This window comes from Sciurus carolinensis, chromosome 11 (genome assembly GCF_902686445.1).
Source record: "Sciurus carolinensis chromosome 11, mSciCar1.2, whole genome shotgun sequence".
Taxonomy (NCBI): domain Eukaryota; kingdom Metazoa; phylum Chordata; class Mammalia; order Rodentia; family Sciuridae; genus Sciurus; species Sciurus carolinensis.
This window is the reverse complement of record NC_062223.1, coordinates 80146394-80165213: the sequence shown is the minus strand read 5'-3', so window position 1 is coordinate 80165213 and position 18820 is coordinate 80146394. Positions and strand designations below refer to the sequence as shown.

The following is an 18820-nucleotide window of genomic DNA, read 5'->3' as shown; positions in this document are numbered from 1 at the left end:
CACTTAGGAAATCAATACCTTTGGTGCATATACCTTCGCACTGATCTCTGGGTTTAATGAGCATTCTCCTGGATAAAATGTTGAATGTTACCAATGAATGGACACAAAAGAAGACATTTTTGCTCAGTATCAGGAAGGGCTTTTTAAAGAGAAAGTCGTTCAAACATGTAAGCTCCCCCTTACTGGAGATCTATAAGCAGAGACTGATCAATTACTTAGCATGTAACAGATTTCCTCTTTTTTTCATTCCCCAAGTATTTAGGGAATACCTCCTCCCTCCGCTATATGCAAGGACCTGAAGACCCCTGAAACATTTTAACGTGTGCCACCAAAGCTGAATTTCAATAACAGACTAAGTGATCCTGAGGTTTTCTGAATTCTTTATGGCTGACTGGACATTCATTTAAGGCTCTGGAGGGTTTATCTGCGCGAAAGAACAGCTGGAAACCTAGAAAACGAACTTTTATGGGATTGCGCTTAGTAACATTTCTCAATACTATCCATTATGCCCATGTGTGGATGTTGGATGCAAAGATAAATCTTTGCTGAGATATCCAGGGACAGGGGCAGGGAAAGGCAATTTCGGGTGGAGGAGTCGGGGGGAAAGTCAAAGTCTCCTAGTCTTCGTCCAGTTTGGCTTGCTTGGTATACTCCTCCACCCGGTGGTACAAGCCGCCGTCACCACCACCACTCCAATACCCACTGCCCAGTTAGCGACGGCTGACTGCCGGCACCGGCCATTTAGTAGCCCGGAACCTTACGTGCGGGGCTCCGGGGGTAGCACACACCGGGAAGTGATTGAGCGCTGCACCTCTGTGCGCCCTGCCCTTCAGCTCGGTACTCCGAGGAGAGCGATAGCTGCTTAGGCCCGGGCAGTGGTCGAGGTGGTTTTCCTTGTAGTTGGAGGTCCGAGGCCAGGCCTCAAGTAGAAACGGCATCACCATGATGAACGGACGGCCGGGCCGAGTGCCCTTACAGTTCCTGCCAGATGAGGCTCGGCGCCTGCCCCCGCCCAAGATGACTGACCCGCGGCTTCTCTACTTCGGCTTCCTGGGCTACTGCTCCGGCCTGCTTGATAACGCGCTCCGGCGGAGGCCGGTGATATCGGCGGGTGAGGGCTGCGTGGGCGGGAGCTGCCAGAGGGAGGGGGGTTCGCAGGCCGGTGGGCCGCTTCACCATAGGCCTGCCTGTGTTGCTTTATGTTTTTCTGGGCCTTTTCTCCTAGCTAGTCGCTCCTCGTTTCTCAGGGCTGTCTGCCAGGTTAGCTTTTTGGAATCTGGCAAAGCCAGATTGTCATTTTTCACTTGAAGGTACTGACAGTGCGGTGAAAACAGGGACTTATCCGTGACCCCACAGAGAGTCTGTGAAGGACCTGAGATTTCCTGTCAATTCGCTCTGTGCTTTGTGTAAAAATGAGTGTTCACTCCATGTCACACACTACTGACACTCTGTGGACATTATAGCATTCAGATCTCAGAAAACTTTATGAGGAGGTATTGTCCTCAAAAGAGAAAACAGCTTCAGAGAGGTTAAAGCAGCTTGCCCAAGGTCACATGCCTAGTAAGAAGCATAGTCCTGTTTTTAGACCTCAGAGTGTTTTGAAACCAGTGCTTCTCAGACTTAATGACCATAAGAATAATCTAGGGATCTTGTTAAAATGCAGACTCTGATTGACAGGTCTGGGGAGGGGCCTGATGTTGTTTGCAAGCTCCAAGGTACATCTGCTAGTTTGGGGACCCACACTTTGAAACTCTCAGAAACCAGCAGGCTGTATTTTCTAGTAGTATGTTACTGGCCTCTTGTCGGATACTTTTTTGATAATAGCTGACACACTAGCTATGCCAAGAACTAAGGATTTTCAAAGGGAAAAGAGGAGAGAAACTTTGAAAGAGATGCCTTTGAACTTATCTTTGATTATGAGACTGAACTTAGGTAAAATGCCTGACACACAGCAGGAGCTGGGTGAGGTTCCCTTTCCTTAACTTTTGTTATGAAAACAGTTTACCGTATATTTATTCAACATTGAACTTTTCCCTCAGGCACTGGATTACAAACTGGGTATATGGGGTAAGGTACACTGTCCCCTTTCTTAAGCTCCTAGTCAAGTCAGGGAAACAAACAAGTTAATAGTCCATTACTGGTTTCAGGGTGATAGACATGTGTTCTGATAGAGATGGGTGGACACAGAGTTCTTTAGGAGCACATAGAAGGTACAGATGGAGGAAGACTGTTCTGAGGACTTAAAGGTGGCAGAATTATGAAGTATGTACCACTTAATCTCATTTCATTGTCTGTTCAACTGTTCTGGGCAACAGAAGAACATATTAGTTAAGAGCATAATCTTTGGGACTTGACACCATCTTCACCCTACTAACCATTTAATTCTAAGGAAGTTTTCTAATTGTGAAAACAAGATGAGATAACATTTATAAAGTACTTAGCACAGGAGTAACAGTCAGTTCCTGAGTTTCCTGAATTTTCCAAAATTGCTTTGGAAAATTTAGGTGTTGAAGACTATTGAAATTGTCATCCTCAGCAGCATTTATTAATACATATTGTATTTTGTCTAGCTTAGTGCCTAGCATATAGCAGACTAATACACAGTACAAAAACTGTTGAGCCAGGCACAGTGTTGGACACCTATAATCCCAGCAGCTCAGGAGGCAGAGGCAGGAGGATCTTAGTTTAAAGCAATTTAGCAAGGCCCTAAGCAACTTAGCAAGACCTGTTCCAAAATAAAAAAGGGCTGGGGATATGGCTCAGTCAGTGGTTGAGTGCCCCTGGATTCAATCCCGTCATACCAAAAAAAAAAGTACTCACTGAACACATAGGTTTATATAGATTACAAGGAAGTATAAAACATGGTGCCAATTCTCTGAATGTTTATAGACCAGACGGCCATACCTATTAATAACCAATTTGTGGTGGAACATGATGCATACCTATAATCCCAGCAACTCAGGAGGCTGAGAATTTTAAATTCAAGGCCAGCTTCAGCAACTTACCAAGATCCTGTTTCAAAAATAAAATAAAAAGGACTGGGGATGTAACTTACTGGTAGAGCACCCCTATACTGTTCATAGTATCACCAAAAAAAGAAAGAAATGTATAAATTTATTCATTTAGGGGAACAGGGGTGCTGTTTCTAAATGATAATATAAACTTAACATAAATGATATTTCTAAGAGGGTTGGAAAAAGGAGAAGGAGAAATAGGGTAGATTTTCAAAAGTACAGTCCTTAGCATTCTGTGAGTAATAATGGAATAGTCTATCAATGACATAAAAATTTGCAGATCTTTTTTAAATTATCAGAAAATATCAAGTTGAATTTTTCTTAAGCAGTTCTCCCAAACTTTTGTTTCCCTTTTTTTTTTTGTACTGGGGATTGAACCCAGGGACACTTAACCACTGAGCCATATCCCCAGCCCTTCAGCCTTTTTTATGTTTTATTTTGAGGCAGGGTCTCACTGAATTGCTGAGGCTGGCTTTGAACTTGTGATCCTCCTGCCTCAGCCTCCCAAACCGCTGGGATTACAGGCATGTACCACTGTACCCAGCTCTTTTTTCTTTTTTCTTTTCCTTTTTTTTTTTGGCAGGGTGAGGGGGGCAGTACTGGGGATTGAACCCAGGGCCCCCATGCATTCTAGACAAGCATTCTATCACTGAGTTACATACATCCTTAGCCCTTTTTGTTTTAAGACATTGTCTCACCAAGTTTCTGAGGCTGATCCCAAACTTGCAGTCCTCAAGAGTTGCTGGGATTATAGGTATGTGCCACCACATCAGCCTTCCATACTTGTTTTTAAAACCCTGTTGCTGTTTTATCACTTACCTGCCCTAAATTTAGTTAGTTGGTAATCTAAGTATAGTCTACCAAACTAAATATTTATTTCAAATTAAATATATCAGTAGTTTATGGAGAGTATAGGGGCTTATAGGTTTAGATTTGCTGGATCTAGGAAAGAAGGGGAAAGTGATTGTGAAGGGATTAGGCATGTAGTGAGAGGAAAACCACCCCTGAGAGAGAGAGGCTAGAGAAATGGGAATTTGGAGAAAGGGCAAGCCTTTAAAACAGAGACACAGCATCATCTAAAACATACATGAAGTCTTTCTTGGAGGCATATGGATCAGTGTAGATAGAATCTGGGTCTTTTTCTAATCCTTAGGCACATGAAAGAACTTGGCACACTTTGGTTTGCCATATGGCTGGTAGCCAGTTAAAGGGAGCCGTAGCTGTTTGAGTCAGGGGAGAATACAGAAGAGCCCGGGCCTTGTCCACTCCCAGGTTTTAAGACTATTTTGTGTTTTGTTTTGTTTTGTTTTGTTTAATGTTTGTTTTTTATTTTTTTGGTTGTAGATGGACACAATACCTTTGTTTTTTATTTATTTTTATGTGGTGCTGAGGATTGAACCCAGTGCCTCATGCGTGCTAGGCAAGTGCTCTGCTGCTGAGCCACAGCCTCAGCCTCAATATTTTGTATTTTATTGCTTCCCACATTTTCTGAAGTGCTTTTTATGTATTTTGTCTTAGTATATATACTGCTATTGTGGGTAAGATGGAATGGTATCATGGATCCCAAGCATAGTAGGTTCCCTGCCTCCCTGTGTGGTGGACTGTGGCACGGAGGCCTCATGCTTCCTAGGTGTACCAAACTTTGACTATTCAGGTAACACTGAACCACAGTTCTTTATTCTGTTATGTGTTACCATCAGAGTCTGCAAAGGAGAGTGGTTGAGGGATGTTGGTGACCTTGACTTTTTCATAGGGGATGAAGCCATCAGTAAGTCTACCTATACTCCAAAGTGGCCAATATGACAAGGAATCATTGAGGACTGGGATCTTATGGAAAGGTTCGTGGAACAAATGTTTTTTAAATATCTTTGAGCTGAACCTGAGGACCATTTTATTTTAATGATAGACCTCCACTGAATACACCAGAAAATAGGAAGTGTCTTGTAGAAATTATGTTTGAATCATTTAATGTATCAAGAGTCTAAAAAAAAAAAGAGAGAGTGTCTATCTAGATTGCAGTTCAGGCAGTGTTGCCTTTAGCAGCCTCTTGGATATCTTGACAAGTTGGTAGTTAGGTTTAGAGATAGAGTCACCTGTAGCAGAAGGTTATGTAATTAGAAACTGCCATCAAACACATCTTGATTGCAGGTAGGGATATTATATATTTTCATTCAACAGCTGCTAAGGAAATAGGAGGTAGGAATCCCTCCTGAGCAGTCATTGGAAACTACAACAACCTTTAAAGAGAAATGCAGTTACATTTGTCCTATTATAGTCAAGGAATTTGCAAAGTATGACATGGATCCCTGGAAGTGGATCAAATAGTACATGGGTATCTGTGACAACCAGAATAATTTCTTTACAGATTTTGGTTATGAGAGGTTCCTAGGACCTGAAATATTCTTTTACCCAGAGTTTGCCAACCCAGACCTCATGGAATCCATCTTGGATGTTGTTGGTGAAGTAATACAGAATTGTCCCATCAATGTATGTCATCTCCCTTCTTTTAGGCATTGTTCAGGGATTGAGAGGCTTGACAGTTTTCAGAATTTTGGACGTCAGCTGCAAAAAGATTTTTAAAAAGTGTTGGATGCCAGATTACAACGTGGTGAAGAGCTCAGTGGCAACAGAATAAAGCCTAAGCCTATGGATATTCAGGCAATAACATATCATCATATGCAATGCTATGCCATGTAGTTTGGAGGCTCAATGCTGGCCTCAACTTCAGAGTTCTTTCAGGTCCCTCACACTAAGAAGGACTTGAAGGGTATGCTTGTAGCATCTGCTGCCACGATCCCGTCTTTGGAGTCATATTTTAGTGTTTGCCTTCGTCCTTGAAATTTATAGGAAAATAGAGAACAGCAAACTTTTTTGCTACATGTTTGCTAGAAATTAATACACTTTATTGGTGTCATGAAGCCTGAACACTAAACATTGTTTGAGAATTTTTGTGGATACTGTGTGTATTAGTTTTTTTGTTTGAACTTTCTGGAACTGTTTTATAGAAGATGATGATTTGAGGTTGGTGAGTGTTGAGTGAAATGCTACTTTGAACCATTGTAATAAAAGCTGTTAGAATCTTTATAAATATTTTTTAAACTGTAGTATAGCTGGTTAGTGACCAATAATATTTATATTTATGTTCAAATATATTTGTATTCAAATATAAGTTTGGATATATCAGACAAACCAGATTACTTATTGCTTTTATACCATTTGTAGACTTTACCTCTCTCTTACCACATTCTGAACAAGCCCTAGAATACAAGTTTATTATTTAGGTTTAAAGTCAACTTATTGAAAACAAAGTGTTTTGTTTTTTTTTTTCCTTTCTTGATTCAGGATTTTGCACTTATCTGCCCTCTTCCATTAAGTATTTTATAAAGCATGAGTTTTAAAAAATCTTAGGTTTTGGGGGCTGGGGCTTATGGTTCAGTGGAAGAGCACTTGCCTAGCATGTGCGAGGCACTGGGTTTAATCCTGAGCACCACATACAAATAAAATAAAGCTCCATTGAAAACTAAAACATTTTTTAAAAAAAAATCTTACGTTATGTTTGCAGGTTTTTTTGTTTTTGTTTTTTTTGGTGGAGGGATTACTGGGGATTGAACTCAGGGGCACTCAACCACTGATCTACATTTCCAGCCCTATTTTGTATTTTATTTAGAAACCGGGTGTCACTGAGGCCTCTGCCTCCAAAGCTACTGGGATCATAGGTGTGCGCCACTGTGCCTGGCATGTTTGCAGATTTAATACTGTTTTTCATAATTACTAGATTTCTTTAAGAAGATGGCAGATGGCTCAAGGTCAGTTTCAGTTGAGACTCTTTACAATCGCCATATAGAAAAGTTTTGTTTTTTGTTTTTTGTTTTTTGTTTTTAAGAATGATAGAAGGGCTGGGGAGATAGCTCAGTTGGTAAAGTGCTTGCCTTGCAAGCACAGATCCCTTGGTTCAAACCCCAGCACCACAAAAAAAAAAAAAAAAAAAAGAATGATAGAAGAAATACCATAACAATAAATTAGGTATCTAAAATGTTAAAATGTAATTCTTTATGCGCATTGACTGATTTGCTTGTTTTGGTTTTTGTCATTTGAATTTCAGGTTTACACCGCCAGCTTCTATATGTTACTTCCTTTGTTTTTGCTGGCTATTATCTCTTAAAACGTCAAGACTATATGTATGCTGTGAGGGATCATGACATGTTTGCATATATAAAGTCACATCCAGAGGATTTTCCTGAAAAAGGTATTTCAAGTTAATTATAGAAAATGTTGTTCCTTACTCTGTATCATTTTCCCTGGTTATTCTTATCCATGCTGGAGGCTTTATTTGCTTTCTGTGTTCTGTTGACTCCCACATCTTTGTCCAGACCATAATCTTTTTTGTGGGGGGCAGAGAGATACAGGGAATTGAACCCAGGGGCACTTTACCACTGAGTCATATCCCCAGTCCTTTTAATTTTTTATTTTGTGAGAGGGTCTTGCTAAGTTGCCCAGGCTGGGCCCCAATTTGTAATCCTCCTACCTCCCTCTCCCAAGTAACTGGGATTACAGACTTGTGCTACTGTGCCCAGCAAACCCAAAGTTTTTTAATTCATGTATATAATTTCTGACTGAGGACTTCTGTTTCCCTTGAACAGCAAACAAAATTCATGTCCCCTCTGCCTTCTCGAATCTTCTGCTTAGCTTTGAACTCTTCCTCTCCTACTGCCACTACCCTTGTTCTGGCCCTGACAATATCTTGGTTTGGACTGTGACACTTACCTCTAACTCACTTCTGCCTTCAGTCTTACTTCTGCAAACAGCAACTCTGGTCATATTTCTATGCTTAAAATATCTATCTGTTGTCTCTAGGATAAAATCCATACTCCCTAGGATGGCTCATTTCCCCTGGCTAAGTCAATTGCCTGTCCTCTGGTAGAAACCCTTTGCCCATTGGTCCTTTTACCTTCCAAATTATATACACATGTCTGTATCCCTCCCTGGAATATAGTTTAATCTTTGTTTTCCCAGCTTCTAGGGCAAAACCTACACATAGCAGCACTTATAATTAACAACTGACCTGAACCTGCAGGGAATCCTACCTTATCTCCCATCACTCATCTTTTACAAGATGCTGCCAGGAGGGTCCTGGCTAGAGGAAGGATTAAACAGGGAAGGCACAGGTCAGGTGCTAAAGACCATCAGCAAATGTGGTCAAGTTCTCCATATTCCCACTTGTCAATGGAAGAAGCTCAGAAAATGCTTGTCCTGAGCCTACGCTGTATCACTCTGGACATGTTCTTTCTTATAACACTCTTCCTTTTGTCCCTATTACCATCCTGTCCATGGAACAGATTCTTGCTCAAGGTTTATCATCCAGCTGTAGACAGTAATTCCCCCTGCACACTGTCTCTGTTCAATTGTGAATATTATTGCAATGTGACTTTTATTGCCCACGTTTGACACACATACACACAATACAGATGGGCATATATGTGTGCTATTTGTAGAATGGAAATTTAACTTACTAGGGCAGTTTTTTTCTTCCCAGGGTCCTCTCCTAAACATGTGAATGAATGTTGGAAAATTTTGAACTTATATAATAGATTTTTACATACTTTCCTATGCATGTAACTGTGTAATATAAAACATTTAAATTTCATTAGGCTGACTGAATGACCTATAGGTCTTATTCAACTCTACAACTTTATTATTCTACTATAATATTCTCATGGACTTAAGTCATCTATTTGATATTTATGGTACCTGAAAAAGACATAGTGGTTTTTTGTTTGTTTGTTTGTTTGTTTTTTGACCAGTGAAGAGTTTAAATACTAGTAGGTATACACTTATTATCCCTTGGGAGGCTGAGGCAGAAGGATCTCAAGTTCAAGGCCACCCTGAGCAACTTAGAGATACCCTGTCTCAAAAAAAAAAAATAAAAGGTTGGGGATGTGACTCAGTGGTAGAGTGCCCCTGGGTTAAACACCCAGTACCATTAAAAAAAAAAAAAAAAAAAAAGGCATAAAGCCATAAATCAGGCATGGGGAAAACTCAGAACCACTGGATGTCATTGGATGTTAGAGCTGAAAAAAATCTTGGAAATACTGATTCCTAGAAATAAGTCCCACTAGCTGGGCAGTCTTCAGCCCTGAGCCTTCTGAATCTTTGCCTAGATATTTCCACTAGCTCCCTCTGCCAGCAGGAGTATGTATAGCTGCAGGGACCCATTCTGTCTTGGAGTGGATTAGCGCCAGGTCCGCCAAGAGCCTCCTGCACTGACAACAGGAGCATGGAGAGTTTCACCAGATTAGCTGCTGGCCTCTCCTAGCTGACCTGTACCCTTCCTGTCTATTCCTTCCTTCTTCCCTTTAGTCAGGATATTCCTGGGAGTAACTTGCCCGTCCTGGCAGCCATCTAGCTGTCACCACAGATTCAAGAAATATTTCAGTGATTGCCAAGCCATGGTGGTACCAAAGATTAAACCCAGGGCCTAGCACATGCTAGGCAAATGCTGTCTCACTGAGCTACATCCCTAGCCCCCAACCACTGCCACTTTTTTATTTTGACACAGTCTTAATGAGTTGCCCAGGATTGCCTCCAACTTGTGATCCTTCTGCTTCAGCCTCCCAATAACTGGGATTATAGGCATGTGCCAGCATGCCTAGCTAAGAAAGGAAACTTTAAAAACATAATTGTAAGATAAATTTTTGTGATCTTTCCTTTTATAGATAAGAAAACTTATGGTGAAATTCTTGAAGAATTCCATCCAGTGCGTTGAAGTCTTCAAAATGTTTGCTCCCATTTACTAAGATGTTTCTCAATTTTGTGAAACACATTTCCATGACTGCTGAAGTTTATCATAATACCTATAATTAAAGTAGTATCATGAATGAGTACTCTGACTCTTTTCTTTTGTTTTTGTTTTAAGAAAAAATAGTTCAGAGAGTGGTCGCTTTCCATTCATCAAGTTTTAAGAAGAGATCTGGAAGATTTTTAAATGGAGTTTAGGGACTGGGATGTGGGTTAGTGTTAGAATGCTTACCTAACATTTGTGAGGCACTGGGATCAATTCCCAATACCACAAAATAATAAATGGAGTTCAGTTTTGGATCAGATTTGGAAAACTTCAACCCATGGACCGAATCTGGCCCATTGCCATTGAATTTTTATTGGAACACAGCAATGTTCATTTGTTTATATGTATATGGCTGCTTTCATACTACAGCAGCTGAGTTGAGTAGTAGTGACAGACCTGATAGTGTGCAAAACCTAAAATAGTTAATATCTGACCCTTTTCAGAAAAGGTTTGCCTGCTTCTGTTCTAGTGCAAAGAAAGCTAGATTAATGGAGGGTTTTGTGAATCATGCACTTTTCTGAGAAAAGTCAAATTAGTGTATTTACTTGAGTCATTTTAACTTGATCCCTTATGTATAGGGAAGTCAACAAAGGGGTTTTAATTGGAATAATGGTCAGGTTTGTATTTCTGAGCTCCCTTTGCAACAATATATCCGGTGGTTTGGAAGAAAGAGACTTAAGGCAGGAAGAACAGTTAAACATCTGATACTGCACAGGAGTCTTTGCTCTTAGGTGGATCATCCTGGCCAAAGTGGGCTCAGCTAGCACAGTCTACAGTGGAGCTTAGTGGGATCAGAAGTAAACACCTGTCTGGAAGGAGGTTGTTCTTGTAGCTTATCAAATTCCAATGTTTGCCAGGCATGGTGGAACACACCTATAAACCCAGCAACTTAGGAGACTGAGGCAGGAGGATCACAAGTTCTAACCCAGCCTCCACAACTTAGCAAAACCCTGTCTCAAAAAAAGGGGGAGCTGGGGTTGTAGCTCAGTGGTAGAGCACTTGCCTAGCATGTGTGAGGCACTGAGTTCCACAACTAAATAAAGGTCCATTGACAATGAAAAAAATATTTTTTTAATAAATAAAAAGGACTGGGGATATAGCTCAGTGGTGAAGTATAAAGTCCCCAGGGTTTTAAAGTAAAGTCCCCAGTACCCAAAAAAATTTTTAAAAGCTTGTCCAAAAAGTTTAAGTTTTCAAGCTCAAATTTTATAATCAGTAGTTTTTGGAGATTAGTAAAATTGCATACCTGATTTCAAAGTGGGTGGCAGTATGAATAAAAGCAGATGGTTTCTGAGAAAAGTCAAATTAGCGTATTTACTTGAGTATCACTTGTAAAAAAGTGAAATTTTGGAGAAAGTGCTTTAGAAATAATAGAGAAGTATAAATATAAAGTATTTTTTTCTTTATTGCTACAGCAATAAATAGGTTTGTAGTTCACCTTGCTTGGCCTCATCAGTGGTTGGCAGGTATAACAGGGTGAGCCACTCATCCCAAGGGACACCTGCTACCTCAGTTCTAGAGAATAAAAATCAAGGATTAAAGCAAACACATAGGGGAAGGTGGGAGAAAAATCAGTCTCTTACAATATCTAATAATTTCTCATATACAGGTTGTTTTGATTCATTTTGTTTCATTTTTGTAACCTTGTGAGGTAGGGTGTCCCCATTTTTTACATGAGGTTATTTAGGCTCTGGTGGGTGAATAACACCTGAGATCACATGGTAGATGACTGCCAAGAGGAGGGATGTGAACTTTGGTCATATGCTAACACCTCTGCTCTTCTGTGTCATACTAGACTGTCTAGTCCCTCATGAACCACCAGCCACCACCTTGAGCTGGTAAGAGGAACAAGCAAAGTTGTGAGTAGGAACACACAACCTAAAGGTGAGCCAATGACTGGAGGCCACAAATTGGTGCTCAGAGGGAGGTAGGGAAGCATCCCAGAGACACAGTCGCTTTCACTTCAGCTGCATGTCCAGGTCTTTCTGGAATCAGGGCTGATGAACTGCTGTAAGTCCTCATCACAGTCTGCCTTCTCTCATGTAAGTGATCTGTGGAGTACAGAAATTTTTTAAAAAGCCAAATGAGTCTAAATTCAACAAAACACTATGATATACCTATTAAAATAGGAAGAGCAATGGGAAAAAATTTTGTTACTGCTCTTGGAAAACTGGCAACACTTCAGTCCTGAAGAAGAATCATAAATTCTCAGCTGAGATCACTTGTCTAATTTCTCCTTATTTTTAATAGGAACTGAGATGCAGAAAGATTAAAATAGGTTGTCTAGGATCATACAAAGGAAAATGGCAGAGCCAAGACAAGATCCCAGATTTTTAAATACCTGTCAAACCATATTGCATCCCTGAATGAAAATGAGGTTGAGTGTGTTGAAGTACTGTGGTATAAAATAGCTGGTATAGCCTTTATGGCTGTTTGGTCAAAAAGGTGGATTTCTACCAGGACTGCCATCTCCAATTACCTTCTGCAGTCTAGGCTCTAAGGAGGACAGAAAATCCATTAATGTAGAGGAAAAAAATAAGACTAGAATTAGGCCAGGATTCACATATTGGCTCTGCCATTTACTGAGTAACCTGGGGCTCATTTTACTTTTCAGGCCTCTAGATTTTTCATCTGTAAAAAGTAATGATAATTTATTAGATAATTAATATACAAGTGATTTAAATAGTATTCAAATGCCAGTTGTAATTTTTTATTACTATCATTATGCAGTAAAGGAACTGAAACACAAAGAAATGAAGTGACTTTTCCAAGGCCTCAGTTCAGAGGTAGAAGCAGGACGAGAACCCAGAGCTCAGCTCCCCTGAGGCCCCCTGGCTGTTTACCCAGTTCAATTTCATTCAAGAAGAACCTCTGGAAGGCAGCCCAGAAAGCCTCAAGGGGACAGAGAAGCAGGGTTGAAGTTGACAGTTTGGGTTTGAGGTGGAGAAAGGAAAACAGCTGGGAAAGTACCTGGAGCAGAATTCTCTATAGGCTTTGTGGAAATGGTGGTGGTGGTGGTGGAGTGTCTCATGTTTATTCCCTATCACTACAGAGTGATAGAGAGTGGATGCAATGAAAAGAATACTCAGTTCAAAGTTGAGGCCAGTCTTGCTTTTGTCTTCTTACTATGTGACTTTTGGTGAGTCACTTAACCTCTCTGACTTTCATTTCCTTACTAGTAAACTGGAAGATACAGATCTCATCCCACATACCTACATCAGGTGGCTTTGAGATTCCAATGGATATAGATGTGATTTATAACTGATAAAACCAGATTATGAAGGCAAGGCTGGCAGGTGGCATAGGGTTAAAACTTGCAGATGGCTTGGGCTCAGAGGCACACACCTGTAATCCCAGTGACTCAGGAGGCTGAGGCAGGAAGATCATAAATCTGAAGCCAGCCTTGGCAACTTAATGATGCCCTAAGCAATTTAGTGAGACCCTGTTTCAAAAGCAAACAAACAAAAACATGGCAATGCTATGGTCCAATTTCTCTCAGTTCCTTTCCTGCCTCCTACCGTACATTACTACCTGCTTGTCTAGCTTGCAGCTGATTCACACCTCACAACTCCAGCCCCTCTGCATATGGATATATGGGCTCAGACTCCAACATGCATGCAAATGTGCACACAGCAGGCTTCCCAACAGCATGCTTCTACATTCTGGTGTACCTGGAACAGATATAAGTGCCAAGATAGTGGTTCATCTGCTTTCCATTTGGCTGACTGCAACCTGGGATAATTGGAGCACTCCTGCCACTTGCAGAAGTACTGTGAGCAGGTTTATCTACCTACCCACCATGTGCCATATAAATATAAATTTCCATGTTCTGTGACTTGAAAAAAATGTTGGCAAGCATTGCCACATACATAGAATTCATAATGCACACTTAAATAGATACACCTGCCTTGGGTAAGTGTCTTCATTTGTAAAGTGGAAGAAATAAAATTCATCTTTGTAGGGTTATTGTGAAGATTAAATAAGATAATTCTATGTCAGACACTTAGACATTGTACTAACACATACGTGCTCAAATTGAAGCTATTAATATATATCAGGGGTTCTTAGGACTCACGGAGAGAACTTAGTGGATGGTATCCCCTGAAATTATACATAGAGTTACATGCTTATAATACCGATCTCTAGAGAGAGAACATCTAGCTTTAATTAAATTATTTTCTTCCTTCCTTCCTTTCTTTCTTCTTTTTCTTTTTTCTTTTTTTTTTAATACTGGGGATTGACCATTGAACCCAGTTACTCTTTACCACTGACCTACATCCCTATTCCTTTTTACTTCTTATTTTGAGATAGGGTCTCGTAAGTTGCCAAGGCTGTCTTCAAACTTGTGATCCTCCTGCCTCAGCCTTCCAAGTCACTGGGATTGCAGGCATGTGCCACCATGCCTGGCTGTAATCAGATTCTTAAAGAAGCTGACAATGAGACTATTCATACATGTATAAGCATTCACATACTTACTAATAAATGCACACATGCATAGCACAAATACATTTTTGCCCATGAGTTATGTACTCACAGGCCACTTTTTCTTGTCTCCATAACAGTTCATTGCCATTACTCATCAATACTGAGTCAGAAGAATAGGAAGGCGAACCCAGTCTTGAGCCCTCCCTGGGTGATACCAATCACCTGATGTGAGGTGACTCTGTCTGAGAGCAAAGCCACCCCTCCCTCTTCCCCTGGAATGTTTCTCCATGGACCCTGACCCATTAGCATAGCCACCATTACCTTCCCTAGAGCTGGAGGCCTACAGGACCTGTCCGGTCATTTCCTGGTATTTTCTCGTCACCTCTTGGGCTTTCGCAGTCAGGTGGGTAAGAATGCGATGGAGGCTGGAGAAGTGCACATGGAACTGGGTTTCCAGGTCCAGCTCTCCCGAGACCTTCTCTTCCTTGGTTTCCTCTGTCTCAGCAGCTTCATTTTCAGCCTCATCACCTTTGCGACCTGCCACCTTGGCTTGCCACTCTTCCTTTGGCAGAAGCCCATGTTCCACATCCATTCTGATGGCCTTGAGCATGGTGAAGTAGGCGTAGAGATCAGAGGCCCCCTTCTGGGCCTGGCCCCCATGCTCACTCAGTTGCACATCCCGCAGAAGGCTGGGGATCATCACCACCTGCTCCATGTTGCGTACCACAGCCAAGTACCTGTCCATGACAGTCAACAGGCAGTTTTTAGGGTAGCACTTGGTTAGTACTTGCATGCTTGCCTGCTCTTACACAATGAGCTGGGAAGACTGCCCCAGCACTATTTGTAGGCTTTGGTTCTGACCAAAGATTGACAGGAAGCCAAGGCCTAATCATTGGATCAACACAGCCCTGTTTTAAGCCAATCCCAGGGTCTGGGTCCGAAGGTCTGTATCAGGTGATCCACTACCCAGGGACAGACCCGCCAGCCTTTTGCTTGTCATTTCAGTTTTACATGACAGCCTCAGCAAGAGCCCAGCTCTTCCATTGGCAGGTTGCAGAACTAGTTAAAGCTTTTCCCTTTGGCAACTGGTGCACTTGACCGCAGGGCAGTCAACAATCCTTTCAGGTCTCCTGAGGTCAAACTGCGTCTTTGCTACCCTCCCAAAGCACACAGCTCACTTCTTCAATCTGGGGTGACTGTGAAACGAACAAGGGAAGGGTGTCATGAAATGAAATAGCTTGGTTGGGGCAAAGAGCACTGAAGTGGGGGCCAGAAGTCAAGGGAGAAGGAGTCTGAATGTTGGCCATGCTCATGTCCCCGAAAGTCTTCCTTATAGACGGTGCTTTTCCACCATGAACTTGACTATGAACAAAACTCTTAACAAGATGCATTATCCCAGTATCAACCTCAATCAGTCAGCAGAGTAAATAATTTACATAAAATTGTTTTCTAAACTATGAGTAGAAAACACCAATTTTTCTAAGTTAATTAATATTAAAGACTGGAGATGTAGGTCAGTAGTATAGTGCTTACCTAACATGTGAGGCATGATCATGAGGTTTTATCATCAGGGCCTCCCACAAAAAGAGTTTGACAGATTACTTAAAGCTTCGTATGGTGGCTCACGCCTGTAATCCCAGCAATATGGGAGGTTAAAGCAGGAGGATAACAAGTCAAGGCCAGCCTGGACAACTTGGTGAGATCCCTGTCTCAAAATAAAAAGAGCTGGGGATGTAGAGCACCCCTAGGTTAAATCCCTAGTACCATAGAAACATAAAACAAAAAAGAACACTTAAGTAAGCCTTTGATGAATTCATTTCCAGTCTTCTAACATTGCTTTTTCCCTTCAATGAGGAAAAATTTTTTCAAGTATTTTCTCCTCAAGAAAATAGGAATTCTGGGCTGAGCAAGGTGGCACATGCCTATAATCCCAGTTACTTGGGAGGATAAGAGAGGAGGATCACAAATTCAAGGCCTGTCATAGCAACTCAGTGAGACACTGTCTCAAAATAAAAAATAAAAAAGGCTGGGGATGTAACTTAGTGTTAGAGAACTTCTGGCTCAATCCCTGTTATTAAGGAAATAGGGGGAAAAAAAGAAAGAAAGAAAAAAAAATGGGGCTTCTCTTGTATACAAATATCTAGGGTTGCTGAGCAATGGGTACAGACAGTTCATAAGGCTGGACACTCATTTTGGTTCTGGTGCCACCCACAGACCACTTGGGATGCAGCCAGGTTCCCTGGGCTCCAGCCTCTACATAGTCAACTGAAAGGTTTGGAAATCTCTGAAAGGAAGGTCTTTTCAGACCTGATTTTGTAACTCCTTCTGAATTTATGTCCGGGTCCCTAAGGGCATTACTCCCTGCCTTAGTTCTTATGTTTTTAACCTAGCCCGAGGGTTACCAACTCAGAACTGGCAAACATGGCGTTCTGCTTGTAGGCGGGGAGTGCTGATGTTGGCATGGGGGCCTGCCAGGAGTGCCCCAGCAGCTGCCTCCTGCTTCTTTTGCCCAGTGACCTTCGGTAGCCCTGGGCTTCCATTGCCCCATATATAAAACTGAGAAGGCTGATCTTTGTTAGGGTCTCTCCACTAGAGATTTTCAGACTCCACCCAAGCACATGGTTACTGTGTCTCACTGTGTTATTCTGCCTGTGTGTGCATTTTAGTCCCATCTGAGGCCATTCTATTTCCAGACATGTTCTCAAGCTTGAACCAGGGAAATGAATGAGTAAATGAAGTGGAAAAGGGAGAGAGTGAGTGAATTAGCAATTAGGCAACAAAATGGCCTATGTGTATGAATAAGTGCAGAAGACACAAAGAGGCCTGGGAAGGGAGCGAGGGAGGGTCTGGCTAACCAGGATCACCTAGCCAGCAGGCTACAGACTGAGACTGCCTCCAGGTCTCCCTGGCAGACAGAAGACCTTAGTTAAAATGTTGCCAGTCATATGTCAGAGTAGAAGACAGACATGGAGTGCTAAAGGGACAGGCTGGACTCAGGGAGGTTTTAGGTGTGGAAAGAGGAAGAAGACAGGAAAGGGTAAACATAGGGTGTTTCAGGGGGTACAGTATTGTTTCTCCTCTTAAAGATGCCTCATCTGGTCCAGCAGGGCCATCACAGATGGAAAATCCCAGCAAAGGAGGGGAAGGAAGCAGCAAAAGCTGGACTAGACCTCAAGCTTCATTTGGTTTCCCAAGTCTTCCCTCCCATCATTCCACAAGGAAATTGAGGCTGAGTGAGGTGCCTTCTGGAATGGCCTCTGCAGAGCTGTCTATGGCCTCACCCTGAGGGCCCCAAGCTGGGCAAACTGAACTGGCCCCAGATAGACGGGTAAAAGTCCTTAAGGTCCAGGCCAGGAACAATGTATGAATGTGATGCAAGGATAAGATGATCAGGTGATACCTGGGGTTGCCAGACCCCAAGTAACCCTGGCTGGCCTTGAAGCCAGGTGGCTACAGAATGGACACAGACCAAGGTCGGGACAAGCTTTTCAGTTTGAAAGTGTTATATACAAACATATCACCTGATGTCCATGGGCCCCAGGGTTTTTTTTTTTTTTTTATGTGTTTGTGTGATGCTAAGGATGGAAGGAACCCAGGGTGTCACACATGTTAGGCAAATACTCTACCACTGAGTAACATCTCTAGTTCCCCAGGCTATTTGGGGGAAGGGGTACTAAGGAGGAACCCAGTACCACCGAGTCACATTCCCAGCCCTTCTTGTTTATTCATTTATTTTTTTTAATTTTATTTTGTAGTTGTAGATGAACAGCATGTCTTTATTTAATTAATTAATTTATTTATTTTAATGTGGTGCTAAGGATTAAAGCCAGTGCCTCACATGTGCTAGGCAAGTGGTTGGCCACTGAGCTACAGCTACAGCCTTCATTTATTTTTTGAGACAGGGTCTTGTTAAGTTGCCCAGGCTGGTCTCGAACTTGCTATCCTCCTGCATCAGGCACCCAATTGGCTAGGTTTATGAGCTTGTGCCACCACACCTGGCTCCTCAGGCTATTTTTCTTTACAGTGTGAATCCAGTCCTGGCCAGGGAACATAAGGAGTTAAGATGTTCCCTTACAAGGGGCCTTGTAGTCATAATCTGCCCCATCCCACCACCACTCAGCCAATACAGTATGCTCCAAACCCCTGCTTTTCATAGAGGGAAGCCCGTGTATTGAGAGCCTACTATGTGTCAGCACTGCTGGGCCTGGGATCTAACAGGACATGAGAGTGGATGAAGGAAGATGGGGTCTGGGCACTTGGGGCAGTTTTTACTTACTAGGAGAGAACCATGACGAACATATGCACAGATAAATATGATCAGCATCATATTGTGATGCACACTAGGGAGAAAGAACAAGGTAACAAGCCTTGCGAGTCAAAGTGTGATCTGCAGACCAGCATAACTAACGGCCCCAGAGCTCATAGAAATACATATTCTCAAGCTCTGCCCAGGGCCTACCACATGGCAGCCTGGGGATGCCTAACTTCAAACACGGTTCTTAAATGGCCAGGAAAGAAGAAACAACTGTGCTGAGGCCTG

At 42.0% G+C, this 18820-nt stretch overlaps 2 protein-coding genes and 1 pseudogene across 2 annotated transcripts; 2 read left to right on the top strand and 1 right to left on the bottom strand.

Annotated features, from left to right (window-relative positions):
* The first annotated feature begins 799 nt into the window (after positions 1-799).
* Positions 800-9895, top strand: Ndufc2 (NADH:ubiquinone oxidoreductase subunit C2). The gene is made up of 3 exons (XM_047519502.1): positions 800-1111; positions 7117-7260; positions 9728-9895. Exons 1-3 carry the CDS (start codon positions 943-945, stop codon positions 9775-9777), a joined length of 363 nt encoding a protein of 120 aa, XP_047375458.1. The 5' UTR covers positions 800-942; the 3' UTR covers positions 9778-9895.
* On the top strand, positions 3696-6491 carry LOC124960622 (actin-related protein 3B-like; annotated as a pseudogene).
* A 1347-nt stretch (positions 9896-11242) lies between the features above and the next one.
* Thrsp (thyroid hormone responsive) lies at positions 11243-15114 on the bottom strand. Its single transcript, XM_047517636.1, has 2 exons — positions 14602-15114; positions 11243-11906 (listed from the first exon to the last, which is right to left on the bottom strand). The coding sequence occupies exon 1, from the start codon at positions 15071-15073 to the stop codon at positions 14621-14623; it is 453 nt and encodes a 150-aa protein (XP_047373592.1). The 5' UTR covers positions 15074-15114; the 3' UTR covers positions 11243-11906; positions 14602-14620.
* Between the last annotated feature and the right edge of the window lie 3706 nt (positions 15115-18820).